General features: G+C 37.9%; 3 protein-coding genes across 8 annotated transcripts in view; all 3 read left to right on the plus strand.

Moving 5' to 3' along the window:
• The window catches only part of hcst (hematopoietic cell signal transducer), a 44,200-nt gene extending 43,038 nt beyond the window's left edge, over positions 1-1,162 (plus strand). For all 3 annotated transcript variants that reach the window (XM_058084734.1, XM_058084735.1, XM_058084738.1), the window contains 2 exons: positions 744-887; positions 998-1,162. In XM_058084734.1, the coding sequence (XP_057940717.1) occupies positions 744-887; positions 998-1,038 (185 nt within the window). In that variant the 3' untranslated portion in view covers positions 1,039-1,162. The remainder of the gene's footprint in view (positions 1-743; positions 888-997) is intronic.
• LOC131137138 (casein kinase II subunit alpha) overlaps positions 1-14,288 on the plus strand; it is a 59,224-nt gene that overhangs the window by 39,952 nt on the left and 4,984 nt on the right. The window contains exons 2-10 of one of the 3 annotated variants that reach the window (XM_058084728.1): positions 5,948-6,101; positions 11,508-11,599; positions 11,790-11,866; positions 11,947-12,075; positions 12,151-12,262; positions 12,340-12,441; positions 13,873-13,923; positions 14,007-14,066; positions 14,152-14,235. In XM_058084728.1, the coding sequence (XP_057940711.1) occupies positions 11,975-12,075; positions 12,151-12,262; positions 12,340-12,441; positions 13,873-13,923; positions 14,007-14,066; positions 14,152-14,235 (510 nt within the window). In that variant the 5' untranslated portion in view covers positions 5,948-6,101; positions 11,508-11,599; positions 11,790-11,866; positions 11,947-11,974. Of the gene's footprint in view, positions 1-5,947; positions 6,102-10,686; positions 10,893-11,507; positions 11,600-11,789; positions 11,867-11,946; positions 12,076-12,150; positions 12,263-12,339; positions 12,442-13,872; positions 13,924-14,006; positions 14,067-14,151; positions 14,236-14,288 lie in introns of those variants that run through there. The other 2 variants (XM_058084726.1, XM_058084727.1) reach the window with 2 other exon arrangements.
• tyrobp (transmembrane immune signaling adaptor TYROBP) lies at positions 2,168-3,347 on the plus strand. Of its 2 annotated transcripts, none has more exons than XM_058084739.1 (5): positions 2,168-2,442; positions 2,518-2,535; positions 2,608-2,742; positions 2,785-2,852; positions 2,946-3,347. In XM_058084739.1, the coding sequence occupies exons 1-5, from the start codon at positions 2,406-2,408 to the stop codon at positions 2,991-2,993; spliced, it is 306 nt and encodes a 101-aa protein (XP_057940722.1). In that variant the 5' UTR covers positions 2,168-2,405; the 3' UTR covers positions 2,994-3,347. The 2 variants fall into 2 exon arrangements, with proteins under 2 accessions (XP_057940722.1, XP_057940723.1); XM_058084740.1 differs by having other exon boundaries at positions 2,800-2,852.

Consider the following 14,288-nt stretch of genomic DNA (forward strand, 5'->3'; position numbering starts at 1 on the left):
TATGTTATGTTTTATGTTATGTTATGTTTTATGTTATGTGTTATGTCTTATACCATGTTATGTTTTATGTTATGTGTTATGTTATGTTATGTCATGTTTTTTGTTATGTTTTATGTTATTTTATGTTTTATGTTGTGTTTTATGTTATGTTTTGTGTTTTATGTTATGTTTTATGTTTTGTTTTATGTTATGTTTTGTTGTGTTTTATGTTATGTTATGTTTTATGTTATGTTATGTTATGTTATGTTTTATGTTTTTTGTTATGTTTTATGTCATGTTATGTTATGATGCCTGTGGATCAGAACCAACTTGTACACTAGGGCAATTCAATATTTTCAGAAAGTAATTTCCAGTAATATTCTTATGTTTCTTATATATGTCAATGCATTTAAGTTTTTCACCTTTTGACCTCACCAAATGGATCTCATAAATATAGGTCCAAAAGCAATATTTACATTGGTCGAACATCAACAAAATTAGAATATATGTATCAGTGGTTCTCAGCTGGTGGGTCGGGACCCAAAAATGGGTAACGGAGCTGGGTTTTTTTGTGTGTGTCCCATCTAGCCATTGGGGCAGATAGTATTGTTGTAAATGCCCATACATGAAAAGTGTAAGCTACAACTTCCCTGTACTATGACATTTTATGTGCCGTTGGTTGATTCATAGGCTTGATTCATTGTTTCTAGCCTTTTTTTTCCAGTGCCACCCACTCTTCTTATGTTACGTGCTCTACTTGTCAGACAGCCCTGTGCCGTGCTACACCATCGAGCCTGGCATGGTGGCAGGTATTGTTAGCGCAGATGTGGTGTTGACTCTCTTCCTGGTTTTCCTCACCTACTTTTGCACCATCTCCATGCATCAAAAAAAGCATCGTCGAGAACACGGTGAGGCAAAAGTGCAAAATGCTTTGTGTGTCTGTGTGTGTGTGTGGTTGTGTGATGTTCCAGTGATGATGATTCATTAACATATTGTCCCATCTGACATCTCTTCACAGGTGACAAAGTGTATGTGAATTTCTTCAGACACAAGACCTGATTTTTGTATTAAATTGTTTGGGTATTAATATTCAATTCACTTTTGTTATTCATTCATTCATTCATTCATTTTCTACCGCTTATCCTTACAAGGGTTTTGAGCGTGCTGGAGCCTATCCCAGAAATCTTCGGGCGAGAGGCGGGTACACCCTGGACTGGTGGCCAGCCAATCAGAGGACACGTATAAACAAACAAACATTCACACTCACATTCATACCTATGGACAATTTGGAGTCACCAATTAACCTAGCATGTTTTTGGAATGTGGGAGGAAACCGGAGTACCCGGAGAAAACCCACGCATGCACAGGGAGAACATGCAAACTCCACACAGAGATGGCTGAGGGTGGAATTGAACTAGGGTCTCCTAGCTGTGCGCGCTAACCACTCGTCCGTGGTGCAGCCGCATCCATTCATCAGTTCATACTGTTTTCTGGATGTGGGCTGCACGGCGGCCGAGTGGTTAGCGCCCAGACCTCACAGCTAGGAGACTCGAGTTCAATCCCACCCACAGCCATTTCTCCGGGTATTCCAGTTTCCTTCCACATTCCAAAAACATGTTAGGTTAATTAGTGACTCCAAATTGTCCATAGGTATGAATGTGAGTGTGAATGGTTGTTTGACTATATGTGCCATGTGATTGGCTGGCCACCAGATTAATTTCGGTCAATTGGTCGTGAACCTGTGATCTCTCTTAGTGGTGTGTCGGTCATGAACGAACGGGTCAAAAGAACTAGTTCAATTTGGCGTGACAATACGATAAGACAGTCAAGTACGCAAAAGGAACGGTGAACTGACTCTCCAGCCAATCAAAAAAAAGCATTTGTGACTGAACGGGTATTTTAGGTGCGGTGACCCTGTTCATTCTGTTCACAAAAAAAGAACTAGTTCTTTTGACCCGTTCGTTCATGACCGACACACCACTTATCTTCACCGCCTGGGCAACATTCCCACTAGCTTCCTGGACAAACTTATGTTTGATTCATTCATTCATTTTCTACCGCTTTTCCTCACGAGGGTCGCGGGGGGTGCTAGCGCCTATCCCAGCTGTCTTTGGGCGAGAGGCGAGAGTGTACACCCTGGACTGGTCGCCAGCCAATCACAGGGCACATATAGACAAACAACCATTCACACTCACATTCATACCTATGGACAATTTGGAGTCGCCAATTAACCTAGCATGTTTTTGGAATGTGGGAGGAAACCGGAGTAGACTTATTCCAATAATGAAGCTTATATGTGAGTAATCGGCTCTTCATTGGTTCATATTTTATAAAATGAGGAAACTACAAACTCCTCCATCACATGAAAGCCTCACTTCCTCTGTTTGCCTCCCGGGTGGAATATCACTACTGTACTCCAAACAAGCATGAAGGACACACTTTGTATTAGCGGTTCACTATTTGGTGAGTGTGAAAACCTTGTGTTTTGAATGATATATTTCTACACAGTTACCATTAATAACATTGTTTTTTTTGCAGGTTCAACAGGACAACAAGGTAAGGCTATTTTTTACTCCTGTTTTTACTCCGGCTATTGATTGTATCATCTGTCTGTTTTGGTTTTAACAGAGTGTGGCTCCTGTTATCTTATTAGCATGCAGTCTGTAGTAGCGATGATCGCCTGTGATATCATCTTGACCGTCTTCATCGCTATTTCTGTCTTCTACATTGTCACCCTCCACAAGAAAAACAAAGAACTGAATGGTAAGTCATACATTTACAGTATAACCATTTGTGTTTGACTAGTTGTGTTTTCTTCAGTCGCAACCGCAAAGGAGGAAAATCCATCCCAGATTACAGAATCTCCCTATCAGGTCAAGTGGAATTTTATTTTCTTTCATCAGAACAAGCCTTATTAAATCCATTTAAATACTCTACGCTAATTGATGTCTTGTTTTTGTCTGTAGGAGCTACATGGAGGCCAATCGGATGTGTACAGTGAACTCCAATACTAGGAAATGAAACAGTGGTTTTGAACTGCATCCCTTAACTGTGTTGCGTGTACTCACTCGCAAGTTTGCAGTCAGAGTTCAATATCCAATTTAAAATTTCATATATATGTATTAAAGTAACACAAACAGGTTTTTTTTTTCCTTTTTTATTTTTCCAGAAAATGTCAATGTTTGTAAGATTACAACACGCCACACAATGACATATTGTGGCATACAGGAACCAATCATGAGCGATGAAAAAAATCACAAAGAGCTTATTAACCCATCCTAAATTGCAAGAGATCATGCCTCAGTACAACGGTCATGTCACAAAAAAAACACTAAAGTCATCACACAACAACTTAACACCCAAGAGATAGCTAGGAAATATACAAGACAAGTACCAATATGAAATGTTTAACTCGTATTGGTACTTGTCTTGTATATTTCCTTTGTGTATATTACCTTTTGAGTGTTGAGTCGCTGTGTGGTGAGTTTAGCATTCATTATTAGGTTGACAAGCTCGTTGTGAATTATTTTGTGATTGGCTTCTGCTAAAGAAAGAGCCACAGTTTCTTGACCGATTTGAGCACATTATTGACATAAATGGTGCTAAATATGAATTAAGGAGATATCACAAGAGTAGAACATGGTGATAAATTAGCAGCACTACTGTATGAGTAGCAGGGTTCAAAGTTTAAGAAAAAAGTATCGGCTTATACACTTGGAAATGATGCTGATACAGTATGCAGTACAGTTTTCAGTACTTTTCATGTCTTAAGATGCCAGTCTTCAATGTGTAGCATATAGCTAGCATAGTTTATTGGCTTGTGACATCTAAAAAAATAATAAAATGGCAAAATAAGACATGTCGGAGCAATAGAGGCACACTGAATAGAAGGTATAAAGGTAAAAACATAAACTAATACTAATGACTATTTGCAGTTTTTTCATCAAATATACACTGCATTGGGTATTTTGTTTTTATTATTTATAAAAAAAAGTGAAGCTCAGAGTTACAAAAAAAACAAATCTAAGAAATCAAGTTTGACACAACCAAGCTATGTTACCTAAAATAAACACAATTATCTGCTAACACGACAAAAACTATTGACTTACCCAAACCCCATTTTACGTGTTTTCTTGTAGCTCAGATTTAGAATGCTTTCTATGAGTCAACACACATGAGCGACTGAGTCACTTCCAAGAAGTGAGGAACAATTGTAGTATTCCTAAAGTATTCCTAATAGTTGCATGACAAGCCGTATGAACACAAACACACTTAAACAAAAAAAAAAAATCCATGGTTTTTGGATCACGTCCACCAAGAGGTTTGGCTAGTTTCTGGAATAAGCAGGGTACTTGGCGTGTGCTTGGGCTAAAAAAACACACACACATGAGAAAAACATATATGATATTTGATATTTGTTCAATTAAAAAAATGTAATCTCATCAAGACTTACCTAATTGATGTGTTTCGGAGCTCACAAATTCTGTGGTTTCTGTGGAAATATCGGAGTGTATATTATTGTCATGTTCATATTGCAGCGTCGCTAGGAGCACTTCCTGATTACCAGCATGCTTTGCGGCAAAGTGTATATAAATAGCGCTTGCTATTTTGCGTTGATGTGTGATGTTTTGGGTTTTTTCTGGTTACCACACCATAACTGAGACTGCTACCCTGAGTGATCACATTTAGTGAATTCGGGTTAGAATCTGTTGTTTTGAAAGGAAGTCTTTCTTCATCTGTGCTTAATAATAAAGTCTTCCTCTATCTCAAGACCCTTAAGCTACACAGTATCATTACAGTACTCAAAAGGCATGGATATGTGAGTGTTATACTACATACTGTTTTTGGTTTTTATTATTAATCAATTTCAAAACCTTAACCCTTAGAAAATAATATAATGATAAAAATAGAAATTATAAAAAATATTTAAAAAATTATAAAAATATTTTAAAAAATAATACATTTGTTGCAGACATTATATAATATTATAAAAATAAATTTTCATATTTTACATGCAGAAAACATTCATTAGTCTTTGACCACTTATCCCCACAAGGGTAGCAGGGGTGCTGGAGCCTATCCCAGCTGTCTTCGGGCGAGAGGCGGGGTACACCCTGGACTGGTGGCCAGCCAATCACAGGGCACATATAGACAAACAACCATTCACACTCACATTCATACCTATGGACAATTTGGAGTCGCTAATTAACCTAGCATGTTTTTGGAATGTGGGAGGAAACCGGAGTAACCGGAGAAATGAGTGTGGGATTGAACTCGGGTCTCCTAGCTGTGAGGTCTGGGCGCTAACCACTCGGCCACCGCACAGCTCACATCCAGAAAACAGTGTGAACTGATGAATGGATGCGGCTGCACGGCGGTCGTGTGGTTAGCGCACACAGGTAGGAGACCCTAGTTCAATTCCACCCTCGGCCATCTCTGTGTGGAGTTTGCATGTTCTCCCCGTGCATGCGTGGTTTTTCTCCGGGTACTCCGGTTTCCTCCCACATTCCAAAAACATGCTAGGTTAATTGGCGACCCCAAATTGTCCATAGATATGAATGTGAGTGTGAATGGTTGTTTGTCTATATATGTGCCCTGTGATTGGCTGGCCACCAGTCCAGGGTGTACCTCGCCTCTCGCTTAAAGACAGCTGGGATAGGCTCCAGCACCCCTCGTAACCCTTGTGGGGACAAGCGGTAGAGAATGAATGAATAGATGCAAACTTTGGTCCCATGGTGGGTTATGAAGCAGACGCACTTCATAAAAAATGCATACAATGGGTCAGCAACGCGTACTTTAGGCACTCAATTTTGTGATATGATAAATAAATAGCAAAAAACCCAGACGGGTAAAAATGTGGTCAAAATTGTTGAGGAAAAACCGACTCATATGACATCTCGAGTATATGAAAACCAAGGTTTTATGTGACTTAACTCACCGTCATTGTCAATTCCTCTGTCCACAACAGCAGGCCTCATGTTGCTCTCCTCCAAACTGTCCCGGTCCATCAGTTCTTCACTTTGGGCCAGCAAGTGGACCGCTCCAGGTGATCCTTTCCTACTGCTGCCTTGGACAGCTCCACCTAATTGAGCAACCACGACACCGTCTTCCTCACTGTTCAGGTCAGCATGTTCTGCACTCTGATGATCAGGAGGTGTCCTGCTGGTCGCATCCACAATGGCTGCTTCCATCTGCCTCCCGGTTGGCAGTTTAACTTCCTCCTTTGTCCGAGGAATCTCATCGCTGTCAAGATCTTTGAAAGCATAAAGAAAATGTTCCCTTAGGGTACAGTCTATTTCAGTCCTTTGAGGTTCAATCTACATAAATATACAATGTAGGCCTAATTATTGCAATCCACCAGAAAAAATAGGACCAAAAATGTTTTTTTCTTACTTGGAAAGTACAAAAGGAGTACTTTTTGAGGTAGCACACCAGTGAGAAGAAAGGACAATAAAATAAAATTATTTCATACATATACAGTGTATACATATACATATATACACATAATTCTTCCCTACAAAAAAGGACAATAAATCCCGTTACACTTCATGATACATCATAACAAGTAAAAAGTACTATAAATTCTGGTCCATTAGCTGATATAAGTCAACCGGACTATAAGATTCATCTGTGAGGACCAGGCAGCTCTTTATTTGGCAGGAGCCAATCATGAACGATGAGAAAACTCACAACAAACGCTAAATTCATCTCACAGCAACTTAACAACTCAAAGGGTATACCGAAGAAATCTAGAAACAAATACTGAAGCATTTCATTGGAGGTCAAGCGGCATAGAAAATTGATAGATGGAGCTGCAGTGCTGCCCCTGTCCACTGGAGGGAGGCTGATGTTAATGCAGCACACCAGGGACCAATGAGTGCTTTCTTTTCTAATATTTTAGGGTTGTCCTATATGTGGTTTTGAAATATGGGGTCATTCATTTACAAATATACGCAAACATGCAACTTTTAGTGAAAAATTTCTAAAAAAAAATTTCACACATTTATCGGTTTTGTTATTTTTTTTCCTTGTTAAACTTGAATATATTGTGACGGCAGTATCATTACCCTCATCAAAACGTGACTGGTAGTAATATGTATGTTTAAATACAGCAGTATGAATGAAAGGTGGTCGTTAGAATATGCTATATACTTCATAATTTCTCAAAAATTTACATTTTTCCCAGGCATGTGCAATAATCTACTGGTCTAAATTCAAACGACTGCACTTACCTCTGCTATCATCAGCAAGGTTTGCATCGGATACTCCAGGTTCTGAAATATTCAAGAGTGTTTATTTTACCTGAAAGCTCATTATTTGTCATAAAATGTTTACCTCCGAATGCATCTCGGTTGGCACGCTCAGTAGATTGATCCTCTGAAACATCTATTTCAGTGATGAAAGTTATTGCATAACTTTGTGTGTTATACCTGTACTGTACTACAGTATTGTTTAGAAACATAAGATATACCTTCAGAATCGATTTCTTCTCTCTCCGGTTTGTTTGGAGGGTTTCTGTGTGCTGCATTAGCAGAGAAATGACAATTAGCTGCCAAAATGTATCATTAGATATAATAGATAGTAACTGTACATACACAGTATATGTTAAATAACAATAAATATATAGTAGCAGTCACATATTTGGACACACCTATTCACTGTTATTAATGTGAATGACCATTTTTTTCGTGAAAAGTAAATAAAAATCTGCTAAACAACAAAAATGTCAAAAATTAGTCAGTTATTTTATTATTATATATTGAATTAATTTAATTAATAAGAAAGATAAGGAAAAAAAATACAGTTTGTCTATACAGTCATATTTTTTCACTGCACTTTTCTTACAATGAATGTTAAAATGTAAAAAAAAAAACAATTTTTTTTTACAATGAATCTTAAAATGTCCAAAAAATTCTTAAATGAATGTTAGAATGTCAAAAAAATTCTTAAATGAATGTTAAAATGTTAAAAAAAATTCTTACAATGAATGTTAAAATGTCAAAAAAAATCTTACAATGAATGTTAAAATGTCAAAAAAAATCTTATAATGAATGTTAAAATGTAAAAAAAAAAAATCTTAAATGAATGTTAAAATGTCAAAAACAATTCTTAAATGAATGTTAAAATGTTAAAAAAAATTCTTACAATGAATGTTAAAAAAAACAAACAAAAAAATAATAAAACTAAATTGATAGGAAAAATTACAATTAGAAATTAAGAAATTAAGATTAAAAAAAACATAAAACAAAGAGCATTTCCGGTCAAATTCAGGTGCTTTATTTAAAAAGCCAGAGTCCCAGAATGAAGTGGCTAAAGAACGGGTAAGTAAATAACCAATAAAAACGTATAATGTATTAAATTACAATATATTACATAAATTAAATAAAAATGTATCAAGTCTGACTGATAGCGCTGCAAAATTTCTAAAAATCCATACAAAAAATTCAAGAATGTGAATTAATTTTTATGTACATTTGTACCTGTCATATTTTCCCTCCTGGCCTTTTCAGTGGTTGCGCCAAGTGCATCTACAACAACAGTAATAAACAAATTAATTATATTAGAGAACAGAATTTATATAAAAAATATCTAAATAATATTCTCACCATTCAGAAAGCTTAAAACATTTTCCCTTGGAGCTAGAAAAGAAGCAACAGAAACACAATAGGAGTAAATTACCTCCATTTTTTCTTTGTAATCACATTGTCTCACCTCTTATTGGGGCTGCTGTTACAAGTGGAAGGAACATCAGCCAACATGTGAAGCTAAAAAAAAAAAAAAATCAATGCATATAATTGAAATGAAACATCTGACTGATAACACATAACGTATGAAAACTTACAGCCTCATTGTCGCCTTTGGTTGTCCGTCACTGTAATGCAGCAGGCCTGCAGTTGAGGTTTTTATTAGGGGGCGGGCGGGTCGATTCCATTATCGATAGTAGTGATACCAATACCAAATTGATACTGGTGTAATGAAGACTGTTGTCCTCGATATCAATAATTTTTGGACAGAGGAGGGCTTTTGGGGGGGAAAAAATCCAGTTGGTGCCAGTTTGCTCCAATGCAATTTGCACCTAGTGTCACCAATAAGGTGCCTAGTGGCGTGCAGTGGCTCAAACTGCCTCCCAACTGGCTCGTGGTGGCACGTAACGGCGGCAAAAATTTTGTTTGGTGGCACGAAAATTTCAAAATGTTTAAAATTTTTCGTCGGGCCACTTGTACCCACCAATTGGAACCAAATGTCGCAAATAATGCGCCTATTGGAATCCACTGGAATGTAATGGCTCGTGCCAAATTGCGCCGATGATGATAGGAGTCCACTGGGCCGGTGCCAGTTCACGCCAAAGATTATGTGATTGGCGCGTAGTGGCTCGCTGTGGCACCAAATTAACGACAACATACGAACATTAATTCGTCGCCACTACGCGCCAATCACATTATCTTTGGTGCCAACTGGCGCCGGCCCAGTGGACTCCTAGCATAATAAGACCATCAGTAATGTGATGCACGGCTGGCTCCGGTTTCAGATCAGCATTTGCAATAAGTTAAGTTAATAAGTTAAGTACAAATAATAAAAACTTAAGAAACCACGTATAGTTGGTGGGTAGACAAATTATTTTATTCAGATTAAAATGAACAAAGCATTATTAGAGCCCTGTAGACATGACAAAACACGACTATAGTCACATTTATACTTTTTTTATTTACAACATATTGCGCAACTGCAGGGTCTTGAGACACATGCTAACTTGCAAACTAGAGAGCTAGCGACCTAAACGGTAGCCTTCAAGTTATTTCCTTTAAACTTAAATAGCCAAAAACTTACCACTTCCACACGGATAGGGAGGATAACTATTAACAGTTATTTAACCTTTAACATGAACATTAATCAAACGTAATAGTTTTTTCTGGGTACATGATACCATACAGCATCCATATCAAACTTGCGCGGGCCGCACTAACATTAAACTTTCATATCAAGGTGGGGGCCTCAAACTAATGTGTGTTTGAGACCCCTGGGTTAGAGTAACCTCGCCTAATCTCCTCAATATGACTCAAATACTCATTATACACATTTAAATGATAAAATGAATCGGTACACAACAGTAATGAATGATAATATAGGATGACTGTAAGTAAGAAGTATCTAAATCTGCAAAACTGGCCCTGAATGTACTTGGTATCGACTGATACCAACGTATGCAGTATCGGCCACTGCTAGTTTTATTTTTATTTTTTTTCGTTGTTGTTGATGAGTGGGGCCTTTCTCCTTTAATGATAGCTATCCACTCTCCTCAATGTGCATTGCATGACCGAGCAGGCTGACAAAGATCCATTGATACTTCAATGTGATTCTTCTCAACTATATACTGTCTTGTCTCAGTTACGTGTGGTTAATTATCTCAAGGAAATGCCCCCAGGCTCTTCTTTCAAGTGAAGCATCCTTTTAAAAGATGCACATTGGTGTGGATATTGTTTCTTGTTTGCAGCTACAGTCCCATCATTGTTTGAGCCAAAACAAAGAGCATCTTCATTTAGTCAACTTCCCTTTTTTGTACTCTATTATTTACCTTATAAATACCCTATAAATTTATTATCCAAATAAAAAATATAGCTCCTTAAAAAGTAAACATTTACAACGAGACCTGTTGGAGGCGGATGCTGCAAAAAAAAAAAAATCAGGAAAATGAAAATAGGAGAGCGCCCCCTGCCGGAAACGGCGCCCGTGCTAAGCTCTTGATCCCGAGCATCGCCATATTGACGTCCCAGCAACGCTGAGAGGTAATCGTATTTTACCACGAATCGTCTTTATTTATGTCGCTGCCGTTAAGCCTTCTACATGCGAAGGGTCGCCGCGAAGACGAAGAGCTGCCTCGCTAACCTCTCCGCGGCCACATCGGTGCTCGTTGGGTGTGTTTTTTAAGGCGTTGTCAGCCAGTTGCCTCGCCATCCAAAAGCAGGCTATTCACTCCCCCCCTTATTTTAGCATGCTAGCTTAGCACTTTTTAGCTTTAGGAAATACATTTTTCGAAGCTTATACGCCGGCTAAATATACCACGACTATATAAATAAGTGTTTTGAGTCTTTTAATATCAGCTACGTAATGTGAGGCGTCCTCAGATCCTGATGGAGTTCACTCGTTGTGTTATATGTGACTTTCCAACCGGCTTTTCCTTCTTTTACTTGACGAGCTAACGCTAACGAGTTAGCATCCCGGCCGGCTAGCCGGCTTGCCTGCTTGCTAACATTAGCGCCTTAGCTGCATTGCACTTGTACAGGCCGTGGTGTGGACCCAGTAAGGTTTTCCGCGCACACCCGCCCTGTTCATTAAATTCTCCTTAAATTAGCACAAGCACATGGACCTCTGTGACACCCGATCGTATCATTTAAGGGAATTATTTGCTTCTCCACATCAAAGCGATGTTAGTCGTATGCACCATAGTAGATGGCGTGCGTTAGCTTAGTTGGACTTATTGACAGCATTGATTTTAATCAACCTACTTTGTTGTTTTCCCCCCTTCACAGAAGATATTCCCTTCAGGTTGCCCCCAGTGATGACTGTATTGAACCCTGTACCTCCTGATTAAACTGGTTGGATGCCCCCATTTAACATCCAGGTGAATTTCTAATACTGTTTGTTGTATTTTAGCGTAATTGTTAATCATTCCTGTTGTATAATGTACTTGCTTTTATGTATGGCACCCTTATCAGTGTATTGATAGGTACTCAAAGTCAAATGGTGTTATGTAAATAGATTCAAATGGGTTATGGTAAGCCTTAACAATGGGCCTGTTAATGTGTTTGTAGCTTTCCAACTTCAGCGGCATCTCAACTAATCTCGCTCCAATTCATCCGTCACCATCTTCCTGGAGAAAAGCTTCCAGGTAATTTATTTGATCACTGTGTATAAGATGACACACATCTTACTAACATGTGGTAACCTTGTCGGTGTGTTTTGTTTTAGGAGATTTCGAGAAGATTCCGTGTAGAATATGTCTGGCCCTGTCCCCAGCCGCTCTCGAGTTTACCCTGATGTAAACACACAGAGACCGAGGGAATACTGGGACTATGAGTCCCATGTTGTTGAGTGGGGGTAAGGCAGAGATGAAGTGGTTTATTATCGCCGATTGAAAATGGGGTTCATTTCTTCACTGTTTCCCTATTTCAGAAACCAGGACGACTATCAGCTAGTCAGGAAACTCGGGCGGGGTAAATATAGCGAGGTGTTCGAAGCTATAAACATCACAAACAACGAAAAAGTGGTCGTCAAAATACTAAAGGTATGGCGCTTGTAGATGTGTAGCAAATTTGATTTAAGGGTATTTTGAAATTGCAATTGTTACTCTTGTCTTCAAAGCCGGTGAAGAAAAAGAAAATCAAGAGGGAAATAAAGATCCTAGAGAACCTCCGGGGCGGCCCAAACATCATCTCACTCTTAGATATTGTCAAGGATCCTGTGGTATGTATTTATACATGTTTTTAAATAACTGCTTAGAGTTAACTAATTCAATCAGCCATTTTTAAAAGACACCCCCTCTCCAGTTCCGGCCATTTTAGAGCATTTTGACTAGGGATAGACCGATATGGATTTTTTCAGGCCGATTATGGACTGCCGATTTTGCTTGGGACGATATTTGTTGCCGATTCTGTTTTTGCTCCCTCAATTTACATGAAAAATGACAATGATAACAAATATTACAGGTGTCAAGTTTAAACAAACATTTATTGAAATGTAAACACTGAACACAGATTCAGCTTTCTTAAACAAGTAAACTCTTTCAAGTCAAAAAAAAAGTGTTTGGTGCTTTTAATTATTCAAGTCTGTGAAATAAAATAAAACAAATATTTTAACTTGAGTATAAATAACCTACTAATAAGTAGGTTATAAATAACTACTACCTCCTACTATTAACCTACCAAACCTACACCTACTGTACAGTGTAGGATTCAACTTTTTTCAACTTTCAACTCAGCTTTTCAACCACACGTACTATAAAATAAAAAAGTATTTGTTGCTTTTAATTATTCCAATATGTTGATGAAATAAAAAAATATATTTAAGCATAATTAAAACAACTGAGGCATTGCACACAGTAGTAACAAACATACACACAACAGCTAAGCAGACGCTGACTGAAAAACTTCGCTACCGCTTGATTGAACAGCAGAAAACTGCTCTAACACGTTTTCACAAGTCAGTACTACATATAAAACATTTCTCTCATCATTAAAGTTGGTGTTGTGCACGCTAAAGACCTCTGACGGCCGATACCGATTCAAGTAAAGAACGCACATATCGGCCCGATATATCGATCAATCGTTAATTTTGACTGATATTTTCACTGAACATAGACTATTGTGTTCTATGGCTGCATAAGCTTGGTACATATCAAAATAAAGATTAGACTGCTAATTTTGACACAAATGTAGCCATATTATTTGTACAAATTACTGTTTACGCTGTACATTGTTCATATTTGATATTCTCCACATTATTATTATTATTTATTATGCGGGAGCCAGGCAACGACATTTCGTTTGCAATTTCACTGCTGTGATATTGTGCAATGACAATAAAGAAAGTCCATATCTATCTATATATGGTTAGCCACATGAGGTTTTCAATTTCTCTTCAATGCGTATCCCATGGAATGTGTTATTACATGCGAAAAGACACACGTCAAGCTCTTATAAAATGCACTTGTGGCTGTTTTTATGGCTTAAAACTGCACTAAACATGACTTTGTCTATTGCGTACTTGCATCATCACCTCTTTTTTGCAAAAATATAAACATGGATCAGGTGTTCAGGTTGAAAAAAAAAGGTATAAACATGGTAGTTCATAATAATAATGCAGTTTCACTTGATGTTTTTATTTTTTGTTTTGTAGTCCCGAACCCCTGCTCTGGTTTTTGAACATGTGAACAACACAGACTTCAAGGTATGGATCAATGTTGTTAATCATTCCCACAAAGACATCCGAGGGACAAAACTAATGGCATGCATGTTGTCTTGCTTTTACAGCAATTGTATCAAACCCTATCTGACTTTGACATCCGGTTCTACATGTATGAAATCTTAAAGGTAAGCAACTTGCTTATTTTTTATGATTTAGTTTGAGCACTTGTTTGTTAGTATTGTCTTAAACAATATGGACCTGTCATTTTAGGCTTTGGATTACTGCCATAGTATGGGCATCATGCACAGAGATGTGAAGCCACACAATGTAATGATTGATCATGAACACAGAAAGGTATTGGCTCTTATAATCACCTTTTAGTCATACTCCATTTTGATTCAGTGTTA

The sequence above is a fragment of the Doryrhamphus excisus genome, chromosome 10 (genome assembly GCF_030265055.1).
Source record: "Doryrhamphus excisus isolate RoL2022-K1 chromosome 10, RoL_Dexc_1.0, whole genome shotgun sequence".
Lineage (NCBI taxonomy): Eukaryota > Metazoa > Chordata > Actinopteri > Syngnathiformes > Syngnathidae > Doryrhamphus > Doryrhamphus excisus.